Source organism: Chrysemys picta, chromosome 2 (genome assembly GCF_011386835.1).
Source record: "Chrysemys picta bellii isolate R12L10 chromosome 2, ASM1138683v2, whole genome shotgun sequence".
Taxonomy (NCBI): domain Eukaryota; kingdom Metazoa; phylum Chordata; order Testudines; family Emydidae; genus Chrysemys; species Chrysemys picta.
The window spans coordinates 187,651,144-187,676,813 of NC_088792.1; the positions used below are offsets into that span (position 1 = coordinate 187,651,144).

A 25,670-nucleotide genomic window follows, 5' to 3' on the forward strand; every position below is an offset into this window, starting at 1 on the left:
CTGTTAAAGTACGCCTTCCCTCCCATTTCCCTTGGACCTCACATTCCCCAGGAAATACAGAGCAACAGTAATTCTAATAGTACCAGGGTAACCTTGTCCGTTCTGGTTGTACCTCTGGTGCAAGGACACCAAAATGACAGCTGCTATAATTGGTGAAGAAGTGAGTGGGGATCGCTGTGTGAAAGCTAGCAACTCCAGACTTCTACCGATCAGTTCAAACTAGTTTGAAGTGGGGAAGTCCACCATGGGGGTTGCAGTGATGCAAGTGTGCAGAGCCATTAATCACCTCCTGCCATGAAAGACTGTGACTGGGCAATGTGCATGAAATAGTGGATGGCTTTGCAGCAATGGGATTCCCTAACTGCGGTGGGGCAAAAGATGGCACGGATATTGCCTTTTGGCCCCAGACCACCTTGCGACAGAGTAAATCAACAGAGAGGCTATTTTTCTATGGTATTGCAAGCACTGATGGAACATTGGGGCTGTTTCACCGACATCAATGCAGGGTGGTCAAGGAAAATGCATGCGCCCTGCATCTTCAGCAACACTGGTCTGTACAGAAAGCTGCAAGCAGGGACTTCCTTTCCAGACCAGAAGATTCCAATTGGGGATATGGAAATGCCAATAGTGATCTTTGGAGACCCAGCCTACCACTTGCTCCCGTGGGTCATGAAGCCTTACACCGGCAACCTTGACCGCAGCAAGGAGCGCTTCAACATGCTCAGCAGGTGCAGAATGACTGTTGAATGTGCCTTTTGCTGCTTAAAGGGTTGCTGGTGCTGCCTTTTTGGCAGGTTAGATCTCAATGAGGAAAATATTTCCATGGTCAAAGCAGCCTGCAGTTCTCTGCGTAACATTTGTGAAACTAAGGGGGAGATGTTTCCGCAAGAGTGGAGTGTTGAGGTGGATCTGTGTGGCTGCTGCTTTTGAGCAGCCAGATACCAGGGCTGTTAGAGAGGCTCAATGGGGAGCTAGTCAAATCAGGAGACTCTAACGGAGCATCTTGACAAAGAGCCACAGTAATGTGGGTTTCTGTAATGCATTAAGCCAGGCATTGTTTTCTTGCATTGTAGTATGAACTTTGTAATGATTACTTTGTGTGTGTGCTAATTTTACAGTACAAAGGCACCGATTACCATTGTCTATGAATTTCACCAGCAACCACCGTATGAAGGAGACAAAGATTCATTCTCTTTAGAAGTACATTTTTATTAAACGCAGATGCAAACATTTCTATGTTCTGAAGGAACATAAAAATCAAGAGCACATTTGCCAGTGAGGCTCTCAGAGCTGGGGGTACGTCCAGCTGCCATTGTGAAACACATCCCTCAGGGTGGAGTGCATGGGGTACTGCGACGGCCCAGCAACGTGCGAGGAATGTGTGTGGGGGGGGGTGCGTGCGTGGGGAGGGCATGGAAGGTAGTTCTGTATGGGCTGCAGAGAGAGACGAGCACAGATGTGTTCCGCTTAAAGTTCAGTCAGAGATTTCAGCATGTCTGTTTGATCCTATATCACCCGCTCCTGCCCGTTTCCTATCCTGGCTATCGATTCACAGTTTCTCATTGATAGCCTCGCTCCATGCTCTCTGCTCGCAATCTGAAACACAAGAGGATTGCAGCATGTCCTGGAACATGTCTTCCTTACTCCTCTTGTTTCGTCTCCTTGTCAGCCGGTGTGCAGGAGGAGACCCTCAAGGGCACATCTACACGTGCTAAAGAAACAATAGAGGCACTATTGTTTCGACCAAGGCTGCGAGTACACTCACAAGTTAGAAATACCACTTTCTCACCTCCCATTGGCAGGCATGCAGCATGGCAAGAGCCCAAGCATGGTGAGTTTGGCCCAGGGGGAAAGAGGGGTTCAGAGGGGGGGTTCAGAGGGGTATCACTACAAGTGACTAGGGCCACTATTCTGAATATTGGCACCATTTTCCACAGGCAAGGGCGATACCTCCTGCATGCGTGCTGCTGCAGACCGGGTCCATATGCTTCTCGCCTATGTGCTCCTATAGTGCCTATGGAAATAATTGCTGATTGGCATGGCAAAGTTTCCTACCGCGGGGAAGAAACAAGGTAGCCCTCTCAAGAAACCTGCAGAGTGCCTCCAGGAAAGTTTTTCCTAGAGATCTCTGTGGATGATTCCTGGGACATCCCGGTGTGCATAAACAAACTTTTTTCCACAGGGCCCTCTCTGCCTAGCTGCACAGGGGAATGAGAAGCAGATGCAAACTGTGCCTGTGTTGGTTATTTCAATCCCTCTTCTACCCTGAATTTAAAAAAGCAGGGCACTACCTCATGTCTTCCTGCACTATCGAAGCACAATGAGTACTTACCGGACCTTCCCTCTCCTGCATCAAGCGCACCAGAGCCGGAGTGCTAGGACCAGCTAGACCCCTCCAGAGTTAAAAAGGGGTCCTGGTATGCTACAGCACCAGATGTTCCTGTTGTCTGTCCCCCATGCTCCCCCAACTCCACTTCCTTGTTCACCACGTCGTCCTCGGGATTCACTTCACTAGCTGCTGTTTCCAATCTCCCCTCCTCCTGAAGTATCCATGGGGCTCTTGGTGGTAGAGGTGGGGTTGCCGTCGAGCATGGCGTGCAGCTCCTTATAGAAGTGGCATGCCTTTGGCAACGCACCAGAACAACTATTGGCCTCCCTTGCCTTCTGTTACACCTGCCTCAGCTCCTTGATCTTTGCACGGCACTGCTGCATGTCCCTATCGTACACCTTGTCCTCCATGCTGAGCAATCTGCCCGTAGGTATCAAAGTTCCTGTGGCTACAATGGAGCTGTGACCTCTCCCCACAGTCCCAGCAGATCCGCCACCCCCAGTGTATTCCAGGCAGGAGCACATTTGTGGCAGGGAGCCGGCATAGTCAGCTGGGCAGTTGCTATGTGAGCTCTCCACGCGGAGCAAATAGGAAGAGGAATTTCAAAAATACCTGGGGCTCTAAGAGGGAAGGGTGCATGCCTGTGTACCTCACTGCAGGGCAGCGAAGTTCAAACTGGTGACCAGAGCGGTAACGATGGGCATTGTGGGACACCACCTGGAGGCTACTTCGGGTGACATAAGCAACTCCGTGTCTACACTGACAATGCATGTCTCTAACTTCGTCACAAAAAGCTTGATGCCTCTCAACAAGGTGGTTTTATTATATTGGGTGGAGCAGGAGAGTTAAATCGGCAGGAGGAGCATTGCAGCGTGTTCACCTCCACAGTTAGGTCAATGTAAGCAGTCTTATGTAGACTTAATTTTGTAGTGTAGACAAGCCCTTAGTTCCACGGGGTGGGGTTGGGGTTTTTTGTACATATGTTTATAACGTGGTCCCCCCAGTTGCTATGGCTTTTCCTGGCCACTCTTGCACCTTGTGTTGTGGTTAGCAGGCTTCAAAGTGTTTGTTGAAGGTGCAGCTGGTGCTGCAGTGTTACTAACGATTATTCAAAACCTTTACCCCTCATCCTGCCAGTATATACAATGGAGTGGAGCATCACAGAGTGAATGGCAGGTTGCCAAAATGCAAGGATGGGTTTTTGGGTGGAGCTGGCTTAATACAGGCAAGGTGTAGGATCAGTGTTGAGAAACTGACTCAGTGTGCCAAAAGGCTCAATTTAGGCATGTCCTATTATCATGTTGGATGTGTTTGACTTAAATTTTGTGTTTGGATGAAAAGGCCACCAATAGTTAGCCAAAATACAAGTCTTTAATGTTTTGCCTATATGTGTATTGCCCTCTACTTGGGATCACCTATTTGGAGATTCTTAACATGCTTGATCACAAAGAGTGGAGTGACAGCTGTGGCTTAGCTGATTGGCCTTGTTGTTTTGTTTAAACTTACTCTTCAGCTATCTTACTCTTTCTCTACTGGCTTTGCACCAGTAGTTGGTTATTGACTGAGTATTCCTAGAGCTCTGTTTAAACCCTATCTAAGGTTGTGGAGGCAAGTCGTGTATAAAGCCTTGTAATACTAAGGTCATTCATCTCTGAGTGGCAACATAGGACTTTGCCAGTTCTTTTGTCATAGGTGGCTGGTGATAATATTCTGCACTAGGCTCAGTGAAATGGTCAGGTCCTACTGGCCAGCGTGTAATGGGGTGGGGGAGGGACACGGGGTTGCTGTCTCCTCTATCCCAGTCTGGTTTGGAGGGGAGGTCCCAGGGGAGGAGGAGTTGAAGAGTCAGACTGCCCTGCATTCTACCACAGCGGTGGTTCCTGTTCTGAAGGCCTGGGCCCCACTCTAGCCCGTTGGCTCTTGCCACTCACAGATTTGCTGTGGCAAGTGCCTCCGAATGGGTGGAGGGGGATGCACTAGTGGTCTGACTACCCCAAGAATACAAGGAGGAGGAGAGAAGGGTGGAAAAGGGCATAGCCCCACATAACATTCCAAAAATAAGATGGGATGCTAATGCCAAGGCTAAAGGGGTGAGAGGTCCTGTGGGGAAGTCCCTGGGGGAGACATAGGGGATTGGAGCAACTGAAGAAGTGGGGAGGAAGATGGTGCAGCCAGGAGTTGGAGCCATTTGTGCTAATCTGTAGGGTAGATGGACTTAAGGTGCTGGAGCAGTGGAAAGGGGTGAAGAGGCAGGTTGGGGGAAGGGAAGTGGTTTGGGTATGGTGAGGAGTAGGGGAGGTTTTAAGAGGTGGGTTAATTGGGGAATCGGGCTTGGGGGTAGGGATGTGGGGTTTTGGGGAGTGGAAGGAGGGTTTGGGGGTTGGTAGGATCATGTTTGGTGGGATGTTTTTGGCGGGATGTGACAGGAAGTGGATTTATTTGGGAAGATGGAGGTTGGTGTGCTGGGGAGGTGGAATGGGTGGGGGGCTGTGGCATGAATTTTTGTGGGGGGCTGGGTTATGTATTTGGGGATGAAGTAGCAGGAGATTGGATGGGGTTTAGTGGGAGATGGATGGGGTGAGGCTCTGGAAGGAATGGGTTGGGTGCTATGGCAAGGGGATAGGCTGGGGAGGTTGGTTGAGGGGCTGGGAGCTGTGTGGCAGTTCCAGTGGCTGCAGCTGGATGTTGCTGTCGGGCTCCCTCCTCTCCACCCTTTTCCCCCCCTCCTCTCCAGTCCTTTCCTCCCTCTGTCGCACTTGCTGCCTCCCTCAGTCACCAGGGAGGGACTGACTTGCTGCTGCCGCACCAGGGATGGGGCTAGCTCACGGGGTGCTGGACACACTTAGGACAGATTCTGCCCACTGCACAGGGCCCTGTTGCTGTACCCCAGGGACTAAGGAGACCACCCTTTGCTGGATGGAAATAAGGGAAATCCACATGAAAAATAATGGACAGCATTTTATTTTAATGGGAAACACCATTTCTCTCAGCATAGCATGTATTTTTCTCTTAAGTGTACATTTCTGCTGCCTTTGGGTATACAATAAATTATCATAATTTAATGTTTAAAATGGTACTTACTATCAGGCTTAATACAGTTCAATACATCTTAAAATAAGGGATGGATGGTCACCTAAATCTGTAAAATAAGGGGCTGTCCCTTGAAATACCAGTCACCCTGCTTGTCCTGCTGGCTCTGGTACCACCAGAGGCAGAGCTTTGCCTGCTATGTGCAGGGGCCGTTGGGTGGCTCAGATCTGGGAGGGGCTATGCCTTTTGTAGTACTGTTTTCAAGAAGGAGATCACCGCTCCTGCTTGCTCGGAGATCGTGGTAACTTACAGCTTACTGCTCCAGAGGTTACAATTGTTTTATGTCTGAGGCACCTGTCAGAAAATGCTCCAGCCAAAAGCTCTGAGATCCAGTTCAAATGGTCTTTGATAATAATTTATTGGCAATTCTACAGAAGCAGCGTCATAAAATGAACTTTTATTTGAATACCGTGGAGAGCTTAGCTAAACTGGCACCAAGTTTACTGACAGTGTTGAATTAGTACCTTCAGCATGACAGAAAACATCTGCTCCTCTTGCCTGTCAGTGTCTAGTCTAGGTAGCTGACCATGAAACCCTGTAAATATATAGGTGGGCCATGGGTTCTGACAATTCAAATGTAAAGTCTAATAGCACGTGACATTGCATTACCTATCGGATCAAGATGACTATTTGCTTTTGTGGGAAATCCTCTTGTTAACAAGACACAAACACGTTGATCTTCCAGTACCAGTTTAGGTGACTCATGTTTCTTCCTGCCTTAAATATGCCTGAATATTAGGTAATATTTTTTTCCTATCCTATTCCTCTCACATTAATGGTCATTAGCGCATACTTTAATGATTCTTAACCAATTTTAGGCTAGTCTTTAACATATTTATTGGTCCAGGCATTTGATGTGTCAATCACTGTGGTATCCAGGTGCTACTTTTAGTTGGGAGGGGACTTCCAACTGAATTTCTGAGCTTAATAGTAAACAGGAATGATTTCCTACCCCACCCAACTAACAGCATGGTTTCCTCAGAGAGAAATTATCTAGAGGAGAGATCAGGTCTCTGAGCAGCTCTGTATAAATCCTAGAACCAGAATCTGTTAAACATTTCTTGTATTGCTGAGACAGCTGTGGTGATGGTGCATGAATAGAACAGTAAATGGAAGCATTCTACTTCCAAGCTCCATTAGACACATGGAAAGAAAAAATACATTTCCAAGAAGAAACAGTTGATACAGTATAGATTTATTTTAGTAACTCAGAGGCCTTGCAGATAATTATAAGGGAAAAGGTCCTACTGCAGTCTTAAATTAGTGCAAATTAATGGAGAAAGAGATAAGAAATGTTCCTTTCTTTACTCCAGTAGCACTGCCAGTATTCTATAATCTTCTACTGCTTTCATAAATGTCACTCTTTAGCAGGATGGCCACCACTATGATTATGAAGTGTAAACACTGGTTCTGTAACAATTCCTCTGCATTGAGAATGACCGGGAGGATTTTTTTGGCTCTCTGGAGAATACATGGTGTTTATTAAGTGACCTGTGTAGTGGGTGGGAAAGCCTAGTGTTGTACTTTGATCTATAAAGAGAGTCTGAGAGATTATTTGATCTATATATTGTGCTTGGATTGCTGCACTAGACGTGTATGTCTCATTTACTTCGGATGACTTTATGGGCCACTGGAGACCTGGTGGAATTCAGACGTCATGCTATTAAGGAATCCAAACCTAACTGAGACAGAAAGTGATTTTTAGTCAGACTGTTTGATCCCCTAATTTCTTTCTAACACCTACTTAATTCAGTTCTATGACTACTTGGGGAGAAAACGGAGAAGTCTTTGTTAAGATTCATAAACTCTTCCACTTCAGTGGAGGGCTGAGAGAACTCCCAGTCCACATCAGAGGACCCCCCCCCCCCCCCCCCCCGAAAACAAATTCTCCAACGCAAGTAGGGAAGTCCAGCCCAGATATTCCTGACATAAAAACAAACTGGGGGTATGAGAGAGGAGGATTTTTTTTTAGAATGGGAAAGAAGGGGAAGAACGGGTCTCTTTTTATACATCAAAGAAGTAAAGAGTACAAACTCCCTCTTGTCTTTGCATGTCACCTTTAGGAAATCTGCTACCAGAGTCTACAATTGTCAGATGGTTTTTCTTTGTTAGAATGCACAGGATTTATTTTTATATTGCACTTCTATAATGAAGGATTCTGAAGAACTTCACAAACTGTACAAAAAATATTCAAATGTTCTCAGAATAACAGATCCATCATAAATTAGCAGAGTGAAACTCAACCTAAGGACCACATCTAATTAACAAGCCTTCTCTTAAATAACTGCTTTATAGTATTCTCATAGCTTCCAACATAACAGGAGTGACCAAATTTACCGACCCTCCGAGCCGCATACAATAATCTTCAGGAGTTCAAGAGCTGCAAGATACACACAACCTGCCCTGCGGGGTGGTACCTGATGGGGTGTGGGGCTTCTGCCCCAATGCCCCCCCTGCTGGGCTAAAGCCTCTCCCCTTCCCCCCACCCCCAGGGCAGAAGCCCCTAATCCCACCACCCTGCCACGGGGCAGAAGCCCTGAGTTCCCCCCACCCAGTCTTGTGGGTGGAGAACAGGGGTGGAGGAGGGAGGGAGGGTGACATGTATGGGGGGCTCTGGGAGCTGCACACTAATTGTAAAAGAGCCACAGTTTGGCCACACCTGTAATATAATTTGGACCTTCAGACTAACCCCACTATGCAACTGTTTTGGTTTTTGTGCTGGTCCCTTTAACTCTTGGTTCACTATGTTACACAACTCTATTAGAACTCCTTTAAATGGGAAACACATTTTAAGCTAAACTATTTCAGAATTTTCTTCTAAGTGAAGTTTCTGCTAGCAGTTAAAATCTCCTTATGTGTGTTGTACCTGTATAGCACTCAAAGCTCTTCATAAAGGTAAGAAGCTTTGCAGATGGGAAATTGAGGTACAGAGGATGAGAGACTTGCTCAAGGGTAAATAGTAAGCCTATCTCCATTGAGAATAGAACCCAAACTTCCTGACTCATGATCCCTAGCTTTAGCTATTCTTGTACAATATGAATCTTCTTACTTGCCACCAGTTTACCCCCGTTTTGCATAGATTCTAAGGCCAGAAAGGACCATTGGGATCATCTAGTCCAGGGGTTCTCAAACTCCATTGCACCAAGACCCCCTTCTGACAACAAAAATTACTTCACAACCCCAGGAGCCTGAGCCTGACCAAGCCCCACTGCCCTGGGTGGGGGGGGCCCAAAGCCCAAGCCCCACTGCTGTTTGGCCCCCCCTGCCCAGAGCATAAGCTGAAGCTCAAGGGCTTCAGCTCCGGACAGGGGGCCTGCAACGTGAGCCCCACTGCCCAGGGCTGGCTTCAGCCCCGGGCCCCGGCAAGTCTAAGCTAGCCCTGGCGCCCCCATTCAGAGGGGGTCGTGACCCACTTTGGGGTCCTGACCCACAGTTTGAGAACTGCTGATCTAGTCTGACCTCCTGTATAACACAGACCATAGTACCTGCCCAGAATAGTTTCTAGAGCACATCTGTTAATTATTCAGTGTCCCATTTACTAGGATGTTCCCAATAGCCCACTTTGATTTGCATTCTATTCAGTAGAGAAGAGTAACTGATCCCAGAAAATGTCTCCTTTTACTTAGTTTGCCCCCCCCCCCCCCCCCCCCCGTATGAAGAACTTTGGACAATACTCATTCCAAATCTGAATCCTGCCTTCATCGTCCGATATTGCTTAGCACACAAACAAGGCTCCACTGTCCATCTCCGTAGGGGGCCACTTTGGGCATGTCCTGTGTCAAGTCCCATAAATTTTCCCCTTTGAAGTAGTGTTCAATGGGGAGATTCTTTTGGTCAGCCCCTTTGGCATGTTCCTTCAGCTGCCCAGTAACATGCCTGTCAGAGTAGACACATCAGTATCATTCTTAACACGCGTCCCAGAGGAAGGATGGCTCAAGCCTAGGACTTGGGAGACCTGGGTTCATTTTCCAGCTCTGCCACAGACTTCATGTGTGAGCTTGGGCAATCACTTAGCCTCTCTGTGCCTCAGTTCTCCATCTGTAAAAAGGGGATAATACTTCCCTACCTTATAGGGGTGTTGGGAGGATATTAAAGACTGTGTGCAGTGCTTTGAGATCTACTGATGAAAAGCACAATGTAAGAGCTAGCTATTAATATTATATTGCCATGCTTTCTGGATAATTTTAGAGGTGAGGGGTTGTTGAACTCTGACAAAGCTCTGCAGTAGTTATAAATTTGTTCCACTCAATACCTAGTATTTTCCTAAGGCGTTTGCTTTCAAAGGCATTTAGATGTCTGTCTGTCCAACTTCAGTGGATTTCCAGCATTCTAACCCACATATTAAGATGGAAATAACATTTGAGTTGAAGTGTCATAGTCTGGTCTTTTAAGTTGTAAATTTTCAATGAGCAAAACTTGTTTAAGCTGGTAAATGCAGCTGCCACTTTGCCTATTCCTAATATTATTTTCTTCTAAACATCACCATTGGCTTGCACATTACTACCAAGGTATGTACATTTGACTCACTTGTATTCATTTGCCTTCTGAAATAATGCCTCCAAAATAGCAGTCCTTCTATTTTACCTCAATGCTAACATTTAAGTGTCATCTGATGGTTATGATAGGAGTCTGTCCTTACTGGGAAGAGACATACCCATCTCCAGTAACTCTAGCCACCAGCCTGTGTGTGTGTTTTATTTCAGATGGATTTGGCAGAGCTGGGTCTCTGTTTAGGAAACTTGCTTTTATTCTGGTCTGTAGTTTTGGGGAGGGTTTTTTGATATCCAGCTTCTAGAGAAAGCTCCTATTGTGAAGGAATTATGGCTGACTCGTCAATGTGATGAGTCTCCAACCCAGTATCCTCCCACGGTTTGTCAGACTAACAATGTGATGTTCATTCTGTGCATAGTACTGGAGAGGGAGTGCTGGAAGCTATTGACTAACATTATTACAAGGCTAGGAATCTCCTCCTCACTTCCTGTGGGCTGTGTAATACAGGGGCATGTTTTAATCAAATGCAACAATCCAAAATTAACTAAAGAGCAGAGCTCAGCTAAAATAGTTTCCCAGTCACGTGGGGAGGTAGTAGATATGAAGTCTGGCATGTTTACGTTACAGTGGCCTTTGACTGATCTGACTGGAGAAGCATAAAAACAAACAGGACTCCAGTGCTTTCCCAAGGACTGAATAGTTTTCTCCCAGAATAAATACGGTCCACCTCCCCCACAAATATTTTCAGAATCTATGCTCTGTGAAGCAGAGCCATGCAGGTGTTCAAAAAAACTTCAGGAGTTCCTAGAATCAGGATTTTCCAGATTCTCTGTAAAACTTTCTTGTCCAGACAAGCAGATGATTCATAGCTGGAGCCTTTTATTTTTCGTTTTCTTATTTAAAAGTGCAGTCTTCGTGTTTGGCATGCAAATGCGGTGTTAATAGTTTAAAACATTTCCTTTCGACTGAGCCCAACTTTTGCATTGCCCTGGCCAAAGGCCAGACCCATTTAAAATGAACTGACGGAACACAGAGATGCTTTTCTGTTGGAACTTTAACATGAAGCTCTAGATGCTATGATGTACCCATCCAGAAGAAAAACTGGACAGATGCAGATATTTACAGGGGATTAGTGTGTAAAAAAAAATTAATAAGGATTTTATCCATAAGCAAATGGAGGCCCAGAAAACTCTTCTCCCTGTCTTTCTTTTTCCCATTGCAGCTGTCTGGATTTAAATGTTGTTGGTTTCCCCCAGCCAAGGGCAAGTGTTTCAGTAGCTTTTTAAGAGACAGGTTTTACAGGTTTTTATGCTGTCTTCATCTGTTGCTCAAGATGGGAGGAAGTGCCCAGAGTAGGGCAACCTCTGCACATCTTGGAACAATCCAGTTCATTTCTGAAAGTCATCTGACACCCAAAGGGAGTGTCTACACTTCAATTTTTAGTTGCTTTTTAACATATGATAACTATGCTACACGAAATACTTCTTCCAGGACACACAGAAGCAAACATTTGTCTCAGGCATACTAGACTATATTATCATGTTAATTAATATGTTAAGTAATGTATGTTAAAACACCACTAAAAAGTGAAGCGTATGTATATTAAAATATTTTAAAGGGAGAAATGAGTTGCAGAATATACTAACTTTGGTGTTTCTTAATCTCATTTTGCTGAAGATTGGTGTGTAATTAGATAAAATATCTTGTATCTGTCACCGTTTGGCTTCCACTGTGGGAATTTAGCACAGAATTAGTAATGCTGCCTTATTTAATAAAAATTTTGCAATTCCTGATATTGTCAAACAATATTTAGAAAGTGAGGTGAAGACAGACATGGCAAAGAACACTGGCTTTGTCTGAAGGGAATAAAATTTTTGTTGGTGTTTTTGTTTGGTTTTGGTTTTTTGGGTTTTTTTGGCAGTGGGGAAGAGGGGGAAGGGAGGATAGAAACTTACAATTTCACAGAAGGAACCCACAGGGTAGGGAGATGAAGAGGAAGGGGAGAAATTAGTGGAGATCTGAAACTACCGATAGGAATTGAAGACCTGTGGGATATATCTATACTTCAGTTAAACAGCTGTGCCTGGCCTGTGTCAGCGGACTCAGACTCACAGGGCTTGGGTACTGTGCTGTAAAACTGTGGTGTATACATTTGGGCTGAGCTGGAGCCCGGTCTCTGGGATCCGACCCGGCGCATGGAGTCCCAGAGCTTAGGCTCCAGTCTGAGCCCAAACATCTACATGGCAATTTTACAATCCCGCAGCTGAAGTCCTGTGAGCCTGAGTCAGACCAGGCTGACACGGGCCAGCCGCGGGTGTTTAATTGCTCTGTAGACCCATCGTTAGACAAGGACATAACTGTATGCTGAAGTTTGTCTGAATTAAGTTTTGTTAGTAGTGCTTACCTTTTTATAGTTTTAGATACTTTGATTGTGAGGATTCAGGAAACAAAAATAAACTATTCAGCATAATTTGTCAATGTCATTCTATATCCTCAGTACTACATTGCCTTTAAAACCCCACAATCCTTCTGCATTGTTCAGAGCTTGGATCTCAGACAACCACTTGTGTATTCTTCAGTTTTCAGCTAATTTATCTGTTGCAATACAAACTTAATCCCTGATGCCCAGTAAATTTTTTTTTTAGCACTTGGAGATCTACGTATGCACAGCGCTACTACGTAAGATGATTATCCCCCTGGTGTCAGATATGCTTCTTTACAGTGACTCCTTACAGAGTTTACCATGGTATAAATCATTTACTTTTCATCCAAAATCTATACATTTTGTGGTTTGGCTGGACTCTTTCCCTCCCACGCATTGTGATGAAAAAGCAGCGATGTCTCCACATAGTCTGTGTACTTACCTTGAATAGATGGATCTGTTTGTCAATGGACATTATATAGTCTTTGGAGACACTTTTTTAAGTCATTATATTTTTCCCTGCCAATATGGTGATCCCAAGCATAAAGAGTTCATTTATAGCCAATTTTGGGGGCTTACAGTATTGTCTCTCGGGATAGGAGAGGCATGAAGACTGACACATGGAATTTGTGGTGACAGGAATTCCAGGTATGCCTGAGCCTTTGTCAAAGCCATGCCACCCTGGGATCTCCCTTTTATTCTTTCTTCATAGCTACAGTAACCCAATGCATTGGACAAAAGGTATCAAATTTAGAGAGAGGATGAAGTCCAATTTCTCCATTTGGCTCAGTCAGGCCATCTTAGGGTATGTCTACACAGTAAAGAAAAGCCTGCCGCTGGCCTGTGCCAGCTGACTCAGGCTTGCGAGGTTTGGGCTGCGGTGCTGTTCCATTGCAGTGTAGACTTCTGGGTTCGAGCTGGAGCCTGAGTTCTAGAACCCTATTAGGTGGGAGGGTTCCAGAGTCCAGTGTCCAGCCCCAGCCCAGAAGTCTCCACAGCAATAAAACATCCCCACAGCCCAAGTCGGCTGGCACAGTCTGTCTAGTTGCTGTGTAGACTTATACCCTCAATGTCTTTTGACAGACACCTAGACTCCCTCGGTTAGGGACTGTTTTTCGTTGTGGTACAGAGCCTAACTCAATGAATCCCTGACCTTTGATTGGGGATTCTAGGTACTGCCTCAATAGATATAAGCAAGTGACCTAAACAATAGCAAGTAGCTTGGGGCTCCAACGGGAGGGAGAATGCACTACTGTAGAGGTACCAAGTATTGTTAGTGAATCATTGAATATATACTATGGAAACAGTTCTTAAATTAGAGAAGACGGATGCTTTTTAAACCTATATTTTGCAACCTACCGGGACTTATAAGCACTTGATTGGAAAACTGTCTATACTTTCAGGACCCATATGTTTTTTCTAAGCTCAGGCTCTGGATTAACAATAGGAGATTGCATTTGTATGTCTAGGCAAGGATCTAATGCTCTTTCTGTTGTACGAAACGAAGGAAAACATACTTATAAAATGGGAGATAGGTCAGAACCCTTTCCATTAGACTAGTGTATTGACTCTGCGGCCTTTAGATACAACACTGAACGTTTTCTAGAGAGCCTACATCAGGATTTGAAAAGACCACTTGTCTGCTCATCCAGAATAAGTGGAAAATGTGAACAAGTGAGTGGTGAGCCATGTAGCCAGTGGGACTATTCTGAGAGTTGTCCAGGAGAACTGTAATCTTGGTTTTCTAATAATTTTCCTAAAGGATGTGGAACTCCTGAAAGCTGGGCAAAGAGCAATTTAGATGGCAAGTTTTTAAATGGCCTGTTGTTGTCCCTGGGAAGATAAACTGGAAGGTTGTGGGGAATGGAGAGAAGTGCCTGGATATGGTTTAAGCACAAAATATCCACAGCAGCTGTACCAAAATTAGTGAGTGTGACTGTAGCAGTTGTGGGGCGTTTGAAAAATCATAGTCTCGCATGTGCAGTACCAGTCATCTATCCTCAAAGTGCTCAGATATTACGATGCGTGCCAACATAAGCAGATAAAGGGTCTGTTTTAGAAAGCATCTGCAGCATTTTTATCTCCAGTATCAAAATATTAGCGTGATCATTCAGACAATATTGGCACATCTCACACAACTAGTTAGTATGAGATCTGATCATTCTGCTAGATTGGCACAAATTTTATGTAGAAATGGCACAAAATCCAAAGAGCTGAACTGGTCAGGAGTCAGAGAGCTCTCTCTATATAAAGAAATAACTTTTTGTGAATAATCTGAAAGGATATTGCTATTCTAATGTTTTGAAAATAGTTAAACATTTTTTACTTTGTTCTCAGCTCCAGGATCCAAGGGAGTGTTTGTTATGAGAGGAACGCTGCTTTATTTAAAAGGTGAAAAAATTGCACTTGAGCCTTCTGTGAAACTTCTTAGGAAAAGAAGGGTTTGTGTTTCTGATGCCTCCCCTTATGCACAAGACCCTCCCCCCCCGCCATATGTATCAGTTCAAATGCACCAGTTGTCATAGCAAAGGATAAGAGCAGTACTTTGTAACTTGTCAGTCACATCCCTTAGGCGATGACAAGTCATAAATACATGTAGGGATGGGGAGACACTAGCAGCTTTTGTGTGGAAATATTTTATTAAACATATTTAAAGAAAAACAACACTTCTGAAGTGAGCATACGAGTGTATCGTGCAGTTTCCTCCTATATCCAGCAGGATTTCAATTTTACACACACACGGCTAGGTTGTGCCTGATCCCTAATGCAGGTATGTGAGAGGTACACATGCAAGGAACAATCCCCTGCACTGTACATGAAGTTTAGGTACAGCTGCAGTCTCTGGAGACAGAAGGCCTACCGGAGTTCCCCAGTACACAGGGAATGTGTACCTGCTGCTACATTCCTTTACTGGGTGCAGCATGCTCTCCTATGCTGAGGGGGTGATGGTGGAGGTGTCATGGCCCTGCCTCATCGTCCTCCAATTTGAGGAAATAAGCAGAGTGCAATCCAGTGCTCCACGCTGTCTCCATCACAGGGCTGTGCCTCTCCAGGAATAATTGGACCCTGAAAAGAAAGAAAAAAATCTATTTTCATACCATTGTATTTAGTCAGGACGAGATTCATTTCTCATTAAGGAAATGAGTTCAATAGCTTTAGAATGTGCCACCAGTGACGTCAGTCAGGACCATCTGATTTCTTCTGTTGTGTGAGACAAAAGTTGCACCCCAAAAAAAGAAATTTCTGCCTGTGAGGAGATGAATCCATATCTTCTTCAGGAGAGAGACCCAAGAGAACTAACCTTGGATTTGGTGGCACTAAACCCACTTTACAAAAATTAAAATTTTAATGCCCCTCCTTTAAACCACTTCTTTGCTTCTCTTGCGATTTAAATAAGTGGCCACATTGAGCAGCAATGGAACTTCTCTGTGGTCCTTGTACTTCGCCTAAGCAATGCTTTGTGGCACCCTCCTCTCCCCCAGGAGTCCCCCGCTTTGGTCCTCAGCATTCTTTCCTCCTCTGCTGGTTTTCCCACGCTCTACACACCTGTTTTCAAGGCACTGGATCCTACCAACTATACTCCTAACTGCGGATGACTGGGTATGACTCCCTCTTGGAACTTATCAGTGCCACTCCTTATTCTGCCTGAGGAGTTGTTCTTGAATGATTCTGAGCACTCCCACCAGCCTTTGTAATGCTGTCATCCGGGGAGCCAAGGGATTGGAAATGGAATTTGTCTCCTGTAAGTCACTGCAGTGTGTTCCTGTTCGATTATGATAAATGAGTCAAAACCTTTCTGCCAGTTTGGAGTGCAGCGCTATTTATCCTCTGGTGTGCAGGTGGAGGGGTTAGCCTGCCAGTTTTAAAAGGCCTATCGTATCCTGAACAGCAACTGCATAGAACTGATTAGAGAGAAGATACAGCTGTGCAGACCCATTAGGCTAGAAGGCTGACCCATGACAAGTGTTTATCTTGTGACTAATTTAATTTCAGCCCACAAAGTTTGGGAGGCTCCCAAAGGTCAGGACTTGAGAGAAGAATGCTGTAATTAATGTTTTATGCCACACTTAATTTGGAACCTTTTAATTCTGAGATAAGGGGTAGTGTGTATACATATGTGGGTTATAATCTGCCAGCTAATGGCAACAACAAGAAAAGGGTTATGTAAACAATGTAAATGTTAGTACCACATCTGAAGGAAACACCCATCTTCGCACAATAGTTAAAACTGACCAAACCATTATTGGACACGTATCTGTTCTGTAGTGTTGGTATTCTTTAAAGAGAGAGAGAATAAAATGTAAAATGTGGTATTAAAGATGTCTTTTACAACCACTTGAAAACGTGTCTCGTCCTGAAAAAAGGTGAGGCTTGGTTTTAGAAACTTTAAACTTCCATGTTTAAAAAGATACATGTCAGTTTTCCTTTTGAAGTATTTATTGATTCGTTAAATACAAATGTCCAATTTTTAGAGAAAACACTACCTATACATTAAAATCAGTAACTACTGAAGGAACAGGAAGCTGCCATCTTGCCTGTCTCAACTAGCTCATGATGAATGAAGCGTTACTCAGCAGAGGAATGCACCAGAGAGGCTGGCAGCTTTCTGTGCTAAGAGAAATACTGTTTACTAGAACCTCTCTTTAACACTGGTTTACTGTGTCTGTCTCTGGTACTTATGTGGGGCCCCGCTACCTTTAGTATCTGAGCACCTCACAATCCTTAATCCTCATAACACCTTTTTAAGTAGGGAAGAACTATTATGTCCATTTTATGGATGGGGAGCTGAGGCACAGAGGGGCCAAGTGACTTACCTGACGTCACAGCGGGAGAGGACTTAATCCTGGTCTCCCAAGACCTAAGGTAGTGTCCTACCCACTGGAGCAGCCTTTCTTTGCAAATATCACTTTCTACACAAACTTTACCAGTAAACAGAACTTTAAAACATCTTTGAAAGTCTATAACTTTTCTCATCCATTTATCTATGGGTTAGCACTTTGTGACACACTATGGAGCCCAGTCCCAAAGAGTAAAGATCTACTTCAGATCGATCATGTTGCGAATGGAATTTGAGGGAGCCTCACCATCTGGAAGGATTGGGCCTGATATTGGCATGCTGCTCTTCCTCCTGGCAAGTACCACTACAATGGCAGGTCTCATTGAGATGAACCTTTGCAGTTCTGGGAAAAGTTGAAAAGATTAAAAGAAGGGAAAAGCTCCACTTTTAACTTTTCATGTAGATGTCTGTAGAAAAGTTGTACTGATTCATTCCAATACTGTCTCTTTGGGGCAGTTTAAACCTTTGTAGAGGACTGTAAATCCTCTTCAAATGAGCTACCTGTTTTTCCTCTCTCTGCTTCCTATGCTGTCCAATGGCCTTCTACTCCCCTTGCAAATCATCAATTGCTTCTTCAAACTCCCTCTGATATTAATAAATTCTATAATCTTGTTTTTCTCCCAGATCAGCCTTCTCCACAGAGTAAGAGTTCCCTGTTTGAGTACAAATTAAGAAAGATGCCTTCCGTGCAGATCATAGAATGATGCCAGATATCACAATTAATTATTCCAACAGTATCCTGGCAGCACCTACCAACCCTGTTTACCCATCTTGTTGTTCCCTTCCAAACTTCAGAATTGTTGTTTCAAGTATTTTCTGCTTTTTTAAACACTGGGAAAAACAATTATATTTACCTCTCACAAAATCTTAGCCCTGGTCTACACTCGGGGGGGGATCGATCTGAGTTACGCAACTTCAGTGAATAACATAGCTGAAGTCGACGTACTTAGATTGACTTACTATGGTGAGTCAGCTGCTGCCGCTCCCCGTCAACTCTGCCTGTGCCTCTCGTGGCGCTGGCATACAGGAGTTGACGGGAGAGCGCTCGGGGGTTGATTTATCGCGTCTAGACTAGACGCGATAAATCGAACCCTGTTGCATCGATTGCTGTCCACCAATCCTGCGGGTAGTGTAGACATACCCTTAATTGTAGCTTTAAAACAAAATGTAATGCAGGATGCTTTTTCACAAAAGGGACACTGACGTGTAGTTCACTGTGTCATTAATACATAGGGTTCACACTTTTGTTACAACTGGAGTTGGTTGTAGGGAACCATTAAAGTTTGATTCCCTCCTTTAGCTTTGCTTCACAGCATAGTAATACCGTCCTCCCTCACTCTTTTTCTTCAAAAAGGTATATTCTTATAGAAATGCAGCACTTGTATGTGTCCAGATGGGGATAAAATGGTACATCTGTTGATCAGTTGATGACTTGGATGAATAAATGGCACCATACTGTATATTTGTGTTCCAGATCAAGACTCACTGGGAGACACAGAATAATTAAAGGCGGGACTAGATCAGAGCTACAGTTTCCATATTGACTATTTACACACTGAAAAGAGATTGCACTTAATTATAGGATTATAGGTCTGGGTTTTTTTTAATGCACCTTGATTTGAAAATGACTACTAGACTACCCTGTTAGACTACTCTCCCTTTAATTCCATCAGCTAGGTGGGATTCCCCCCCCCCCCTTTCTGGAATGTCAGGGGGCCGCCTGCATTCATAGTAGTATGGAATTTCATTTGTCAGGCTCTGGCCAGCTGGAGAACTGCCTGCAGCTGTGATTCTCCGTGCCCTACAACTGGCACCAGTCAGGTGTCAGCTCAGTAATGCTGAGTGTGGGAACCCTGCTGCTCTCGCTAACTAGGTGACGGATTCCCCCAAAGCAATCAGCTTGTTGCACTGGCTTTGTCAGCTGTGAATGGAGTAACACATCTGTGAAGGCTGTATTTGGAGAGGTGGGAGAAATATAACCTCTTGAAACTTCTCGTTTTCCTGGCAGGAATAATGCTTTTATTTAAAAAATACTTTCTCTGCTTCAGTTGTTGCAACTTAGAGTTGTCTGACAAAATGGTCTTATATGGGCCATCTTACGGCCATAAAGAGAGAACGTATCAGAGGGGTAGCCGTGTTAGTCTGAATCTGTAAAAAGCAACAGAGGGTCCTGTGGCACCTTTGAGACTAACAGAAGTACTGGGAGCATAAGCTTTCGTGGGTAAGAACCTCACTTCTTCAGATGCAAGTCTGAAGAAGTGAGGTTCTTACCCACGAAAGCTTATGCTCCCAGTACTTCTGTTAGTCTCAAAGGTGCCACAGGACCCTCTGTTGCTTTTTAAAGAGAGAATGGTTGTTCCTGCCTATAATAAACATTTTACAACAGCAGAAAACATAGGAGCTGCCATACTGGGTTAGACCAGGGCCCATCTTGCTCAGTATCCTGTCGCTGACAGTGGCCCATACCAGAGTTTCAGGGGGAGTGTGCAGAACAGGGCAATTATGGAATGATCTGTCCCGTCATAGAATCATAGAATATTAGGGTTGGAAGAGACCTCAGGAGATCATCTAGTCCAGTCCCCTGCTCAAAGCAGGACCAACGCCAACTAAATCATCCCAGCCAAGGCTTTGTCAAGCCAGGCCTTAAAAACCTCTAAGGAAACAGTCTTTCACACCCAGCTTCTGGTAGTAAGACGGTTAAGGTCATTCCAAATATAGGGTTGCATCCCTGACCATCTTAGCTAATAGCCATTGATGGGCCTCTATGAATTTATCCAGTTCTTTTTTTGAACCCAGTTATAGTTTTGACCATCACAACATCCCATGGCAATGAGTTCCACAGGTTAGTTGTGCTTTGTTTGGAAAAAGTACTTTCTCTTGTTTGTATTAAACCTGTTGCCTATTAAGTTCATCAGGTGACCCCTAGTTTTGGTATTGTGGGAAAGGGTACATAACACTTTCCCCCAACCGTTCATGATTTTATAGACCTCTATAATACCTTCCCTTAGTCATCTCTTTTGTAAACTGAATAGTCTTAATCTTTTTAATGTCTCCTTGTATGGAAACTATTCCATACATTTAATCATCTTTGCCCACCTCTGAACCTTTTCCAGTTCTACCATATCCTTTTTGAGATGGGGTGACCAGAATTGGACACAGTATTCAAGGTTTGGACGCACCATGGATTTTTAAAGAGGCATTAAGATTTTTTGTTATTTTTTTTTAATCCCTTTCCTAATAATTCCTAACATTCTTTTTGACCATTGCTGCTCACTGAGTTGAAGTTTTCAGAGAACTATCTACAGTGACTCCTAGATCTCCTTCTTGGATAGAAACAGCTAACTTAGACCCCATCATTGTATATGTGTAGTTGGGATTATTTTTTCCCCTGTGCATTACTTTGCACTTATTGTTGAAGTGTGAAATCCAGGCCAGGGAAAGACCTCTTGCTTTGAATTAAAAATTCGTAACAGCAAACTCCTCTATCTTTGCTTCATAAAAGATAGCGAAAACTGCCAGGGGAGAAAAACTTAAACAGAAGCTGCTTTCTGGACAAATATTTATCCAATGAGAAAATGTCTTCTCACAACTGGAAAGAATGGACTACATAAAATCATTTTTTACACAGCTGCACACCTGTGACAGCTGGGTGTGAGCATTCGTTGAGAGGAAGTATTGCATAGTGACCACTCTACTGGCCACCTGCCTCTCCAGATACCAAATTAAATTAGGGGTCAAATACCTCCTCTTGCCTCGGGAGCCCCAAACTGCTGGGCTGGAGGAGTGCTTTGCAGCCATTGGGCTCGGCAGGTGGAGAAAGCTTGAGAAGTACAAGACTAGGGACCTGGCAGCATACTTTTCATATTCCCCAAACCTCCAATTTCATAGGGCAAGCTCAGACAACTTAATCAGCCTGTGGCCATACTCTGAACAGCCCCTGAGAAGTGGCGTGTACAGGGGTAGTCAGAGACCAGACATTTGAAGAAGCACCGGGCCCGGCACACAGCAGCAGACAGGATTATTCAGTAAGCAGAAGAGTGGCATCTGGTGGTCAGCTGCACCAACAGCAGGCAGCCCAGCCAGAACTTGTAAGCAAGAAAATTCTCAAGCAGCCTTGAAAAAAGGCCCAAAATTGTGGAATTATTAATATCACAGTTGCTGATGATGCTGGAAAAGGAAGAGAAGCCTTGAGGCTAACATAGTTATAGTTACATTTTGTCTTCGATAGCTTGGTAGGCCAAGAAGCAAAATGTTGGCCACTCTGAAGAGACTAGAATGTTCACAGGGCTTAAACGGGGTGGGGAGGGGGCAGGGGGAGAAGAAGAAGAGAGAGACGCACCACTTGTGGCTCTTCAAATTTTAAACTCTACAAACATGTTAATGTCCATTTCATGTTTTTGAAAGGTGAATAAATCCTTTTTAATATTGAATCACCATGACAGGTTGTCTTTAACAGAAACTGCTGTTGACCAGAATCAGCAGCAGGGGCTACCAACCATACTGTTCAAGTATAAAGTTTCCCCTTTCTGTTGTCATTCTATACAGTAGAACACGCGTACTGAAGCATTTGCAGTTTTTGTTACTACTAAAAACACGTTAGTTTTCAATTTTTATCCTATAAAATGTAAGATGTGTTGAGGTTGGAAGCATATAAGAGAAACGCAAGAATTTCAACACTTTCTCCTGTGATTGTTTGTTTTATTAACTTAATGAGACTATTTGTTTGTCCTGTTCTTTGTTTGAAAACTCCTCTGTGTGGGGCGCAGCTAAGACAGCCAGGTTACTCCATCATCTGAAAAATAGGACTCTATTCTGTCCAGTTTCTTTGAACACATTGTACAGTATTATCAAAGGGGAAAATTGAGAAGTTACTTTAAATAGAACAGTAAGTACAACCAGTTCTTCATCAAACCATAAACTTAGCTTATCTGGGGCTTACTGGAGAATGATTTTTTTTTTTTAACTTCAGCATAATAATTAAAAGGCTCATTTGAACACTAGCTTAGTCTCTCTCTCTCTCCCCCCCCTCCCCCCCCAATTACTCATTCATCACTGATCTAGACCCAGGAACTTACCTAAGCCTTTCACCTCATGTCTGTTTCCTTTTAATCCCTTTGCATGCTATTTGCACCAGATCTCATTTGGCTGAAGATGTTTCTCCTGCCAACCTCTGTGTTGCTTGATCATGTCACAGTACAACCTCTACCCCAATATAACGCTGTCCTCGGGAGCCAAAAAATCTTACCGCGTTATAGGTGAAACTAGGTTATATCAAACTTGCTTTGATCTGCCAGAGTGCGCAGCCCCGCCCCCCTGGAGCACTGCTTTACCACGTTATATCCAAATTTGTGTTCTATCGGGTCGTGTTATATTGGGGTAGAGGTGTACTCTTGTTTTCATTCTGTAGAGTTTAGGGTGCAAGTGTACCTAAGTGTGTCTAAAATCAACACGGTCAATGTGTTTTACATAAACCATATTATGGTAAAATATATTAATAGTGTTTGTAGGTGGGTGTACAGGAGGGCTGAAGGGCTAAACATAATGTCTCCCGCAAACTGTTCTAGGACCTCTGCTTATTTTAACATTCAGTAATGGAGATCTATTGGATTGAGGGGCAACCCATTGCTACTAATGAGTCATTGGCCTTATTCCCAAGCTGCCTGAAGTGCTGCTCTCCCTAGTGGAAGTAATTTTGTCTTTGAAGTACTTTCCAGAGCTGTCACTAATGTTCCACAGTTCCCAGAGGAAATAATAAGCCAAGAGTATGCACACTCTGAAAATGTAGTGTCTAAAATGAACTGTTCCTATAGGAGACTGGCAGTCTGCTTCTCTGTGGAATTCAGCTTGTTTATATAATCTTATCTGGCTAAGCTTTGGTATTCAGCCTGGCAGGCAGTTCCTATGAAAAGCAGCTGTCCAAGCAATGGGAGTGGTGCTCCTGGTGTTGCTTCAGAAGGTCTATAATTTCTTGTTTCATGTAAATTAAGGAAATACAATACTTTTTTGGCTAAAACCAGATGGTCTAAGCAGTTATCTTCTCCCTTATAAATAGCTATTTAAATATGCTCCCCTGTGATATATTTATTTATTTGTTTGTGAATTAATTACATGACTCCAGGGGAATATTCCCAATGGCCACTAGGAAGGTAAATATTTATGTTCTGTAAGCAGTCAGCCTGAGGCAGAATACAAATTTGTTACGGGAGTAACTAATGGGTGCCATGGGTATTTGCGCACATGCTGTATTTTGGGATGATGCTTTCCTTGCTAAAAATGTATTTTTAGCTTGAAGTCGTTGACAAAACTTAGAAGCTGTGCTGGAAAAAGTTTCCAGACTTGGGAGTGAGCTGTTGGACCAGGTTTCAATATTGTGGGACAAGGAGAGGTAGTTCCACCAACATAAACAAAATCCTGGTAATCGCAAATGCCCGAGGAAGGGTGCTCTACAGGAACGCCTGTGCAAGACTGCGTCTTCACTAATAAAAAGATGTCTTAATTTTAACAGTGAGATACATCTCACTATTTAAAAAAAAAAAAAAAAAAACAACCCTTTATTGTTAAGTGAGGGGGCAGCCAAAAATATTTCAAGTGTCCAACAGACTGCTCAGTAATGGAATTTTTCGCAAAATGCACTAAAAGTAAATGCCCTATGGGAAAGAGGAACAGTAATAATATAATAGGTGTCTACAGAAAAATTCCAAGGTATTTCTGTATGTGCAGCATTATGTTGGGAAGTTAGATGGAATGGAACTGACAAGTTCAGGAGCCCTTCTTTCTGACATTTTAAAATTTTTTACAAGAAATAAAAATTGTCAGCATAGTTAAAACTCATGTCTGAGTCTTCTGTATTTCGGTGATAGCAGTGTGATCTGTCAGATCCTGGACACTTCTCTAATCAATCAGTAAGCATTGCATTTTATGCTTGCCAGAGCTTCAAGCAGTCTCTTTATAACACTTCGATAAGAAATCGATCCAGTGTTCAGATTCAGCACCCAGAAGTATAGTTTAGGGGTTCTCAAACTTCACTGCACTGCGATGCCCTTCTGACAACAAAAATTTACTACACGACCCCTAGAGTGGGGACTGAAGCCTCAGCCCACCCGAGCCCTGCTGCTCTGAGCCGGGGGTCCAAAGTCCAAACCCCACCACCCTGAGTAGGGGGGCCCAAAGCCCAATGGCTTCATCCCTGGGCAGGGCCTGTAAACTGAGCCCTGCTGCCCAGGGCGGAGGCCAAAGCCTGAGCCCTGGGTGGTGGGGCTCGGGCTTCAGCTTTGGCCCTGGGTCCCCAGTCAGTCTAATGCCACCCCATAAAATGGGGTCCTGACCCACAATTTGAGAACCGCTGGTCTAGTTCTTCCTTCCTGTCACCTGTGAATAGCATCAGTCCGTTTTAATTTACTTTAATTCTTACACTGTAGCTGCATGCAGGGGTCACTTTTTTTCTTATTTATGTAATCTGACTCACAGGACCTCTAGACAATGTTCTCAGCATTGTGCAGAAGTTTACAGAAACACTGACCTCTTTGACCCACAGAGGGATCAATTTTATTCCACATCAGAATGATTAAGTAGGGTGGAGAATTCTGCCAGCTTGCCTTGTGTGGAATATTACAAGTTTTCACCCAGTAATTGTTCATCCTCATTAAGAACCAGTAATCAAACATGATCCACTCCATTAAGTAAAATGGAATTACTGTACTTCCTGAAATTTTATGATGAAGAAACTCCAAGAACTTATTCACTACTATATTCCTAACCCCTGTTAACTGTGTACCTGTGTAATTAGTGCAGTGTCACAGACAATTTGACTTTTGAACAGTTTATTGCTGACTTTCAGTAATAAACCACAGTTTGACAGAGACTTGCACACTAGGGCAAACTGGAAAAGAGAGAACTTTTATATGTAAAGGAACTGACTTAGCCAGTAAGTACTCTCCTCACTTCCACCCTCATCACTGTTTTTCTGGTATATCCTGCACATGTGTGATTGACACCATTCTGCTGTCATGAAAACCGATGTCAAATTTCAATGGAACTACTTCCCTGTAGGATAAAGCAAGAATAATCCCTTTTAGAAAAATTTGCAGTACAGAGATCAATTGTTGCATGTATAGTTGTTGGCGAGATAGCAGGGCATCCCAACAAAAGCTATGTCATCGCCCATCATGTATTTTGTATTTGAGCTCTTCTAGAAAACTTTAATTTGTAGCTTATTTTGATCTCTCTATCTCCAAAGCCAAATGGCTGCCGTAGTTCCTGGGGCTTTGGAGTGACAACATTTGGTAATAACATCCAGAAATTAAACTTTAGTTTTCTAGAAATGAAAATGGTATGATTTTAAGAACTAATATTGTATGACTGGCCAGGGCTAAAAACTACTGTTTGACACTACCAGAAAATTGGAAATCCCAGTGTGTCCATGAGACATTGGTTTGGTTTCTAGTGCAAGCTGGTCATGAAATACTAAACCCTAAAAGAGTCAGTGGACCTGCACTGAATGT

At 43.8% G+C, this 25,670-nt stretch overlaps 1 protein-coding gene and 1 long non-coding RNA gene across 3 annotated transcripts in view; one reads left to right on the plus strand and one right to left on the minus strand.

The window, feature by feature from the left end:
• The window catches only part of PARD6G (par-6 family cell polarity regulator gamma), a 100,250-nt gene that overhangs the window by 69,203 nt on the left and 5,377 nt on the right, over positions 1-25,670 (plus strand). Inside the window, exon 3 of one of the 2 annotated variants that reach the window (XM_042860467.2) lies at positions 14,670-14,723. The exons of the other annotated variant lie outside the window; for it this stretch is intronic. Coding sequence (XP_042716401.1) covers positions 14,670-14,723 — 54 coding nt within the window. The remainder of the gene's footprint in view (positions 1-14,669; positions 14,724-25,670) is intronic. 2 annotated transcript variants of the gene reach the window in all.
• The window catches only part of LOC103305839 (uncharacterized), a 40,117-nt gene continuing 29,399 nt past the window's right edge, over positions 14,953-25,670 (minus strand). Inside the window, exon 2 of the long non-coding RNA XR_010598792.1 lies at positions 14,953-15,398. This is a non-coding gene — a long non-coding RNA (uncharacterized LOC103305839). The remainder of the gene's footprint in view (positions 15,399-25,670) is intronic.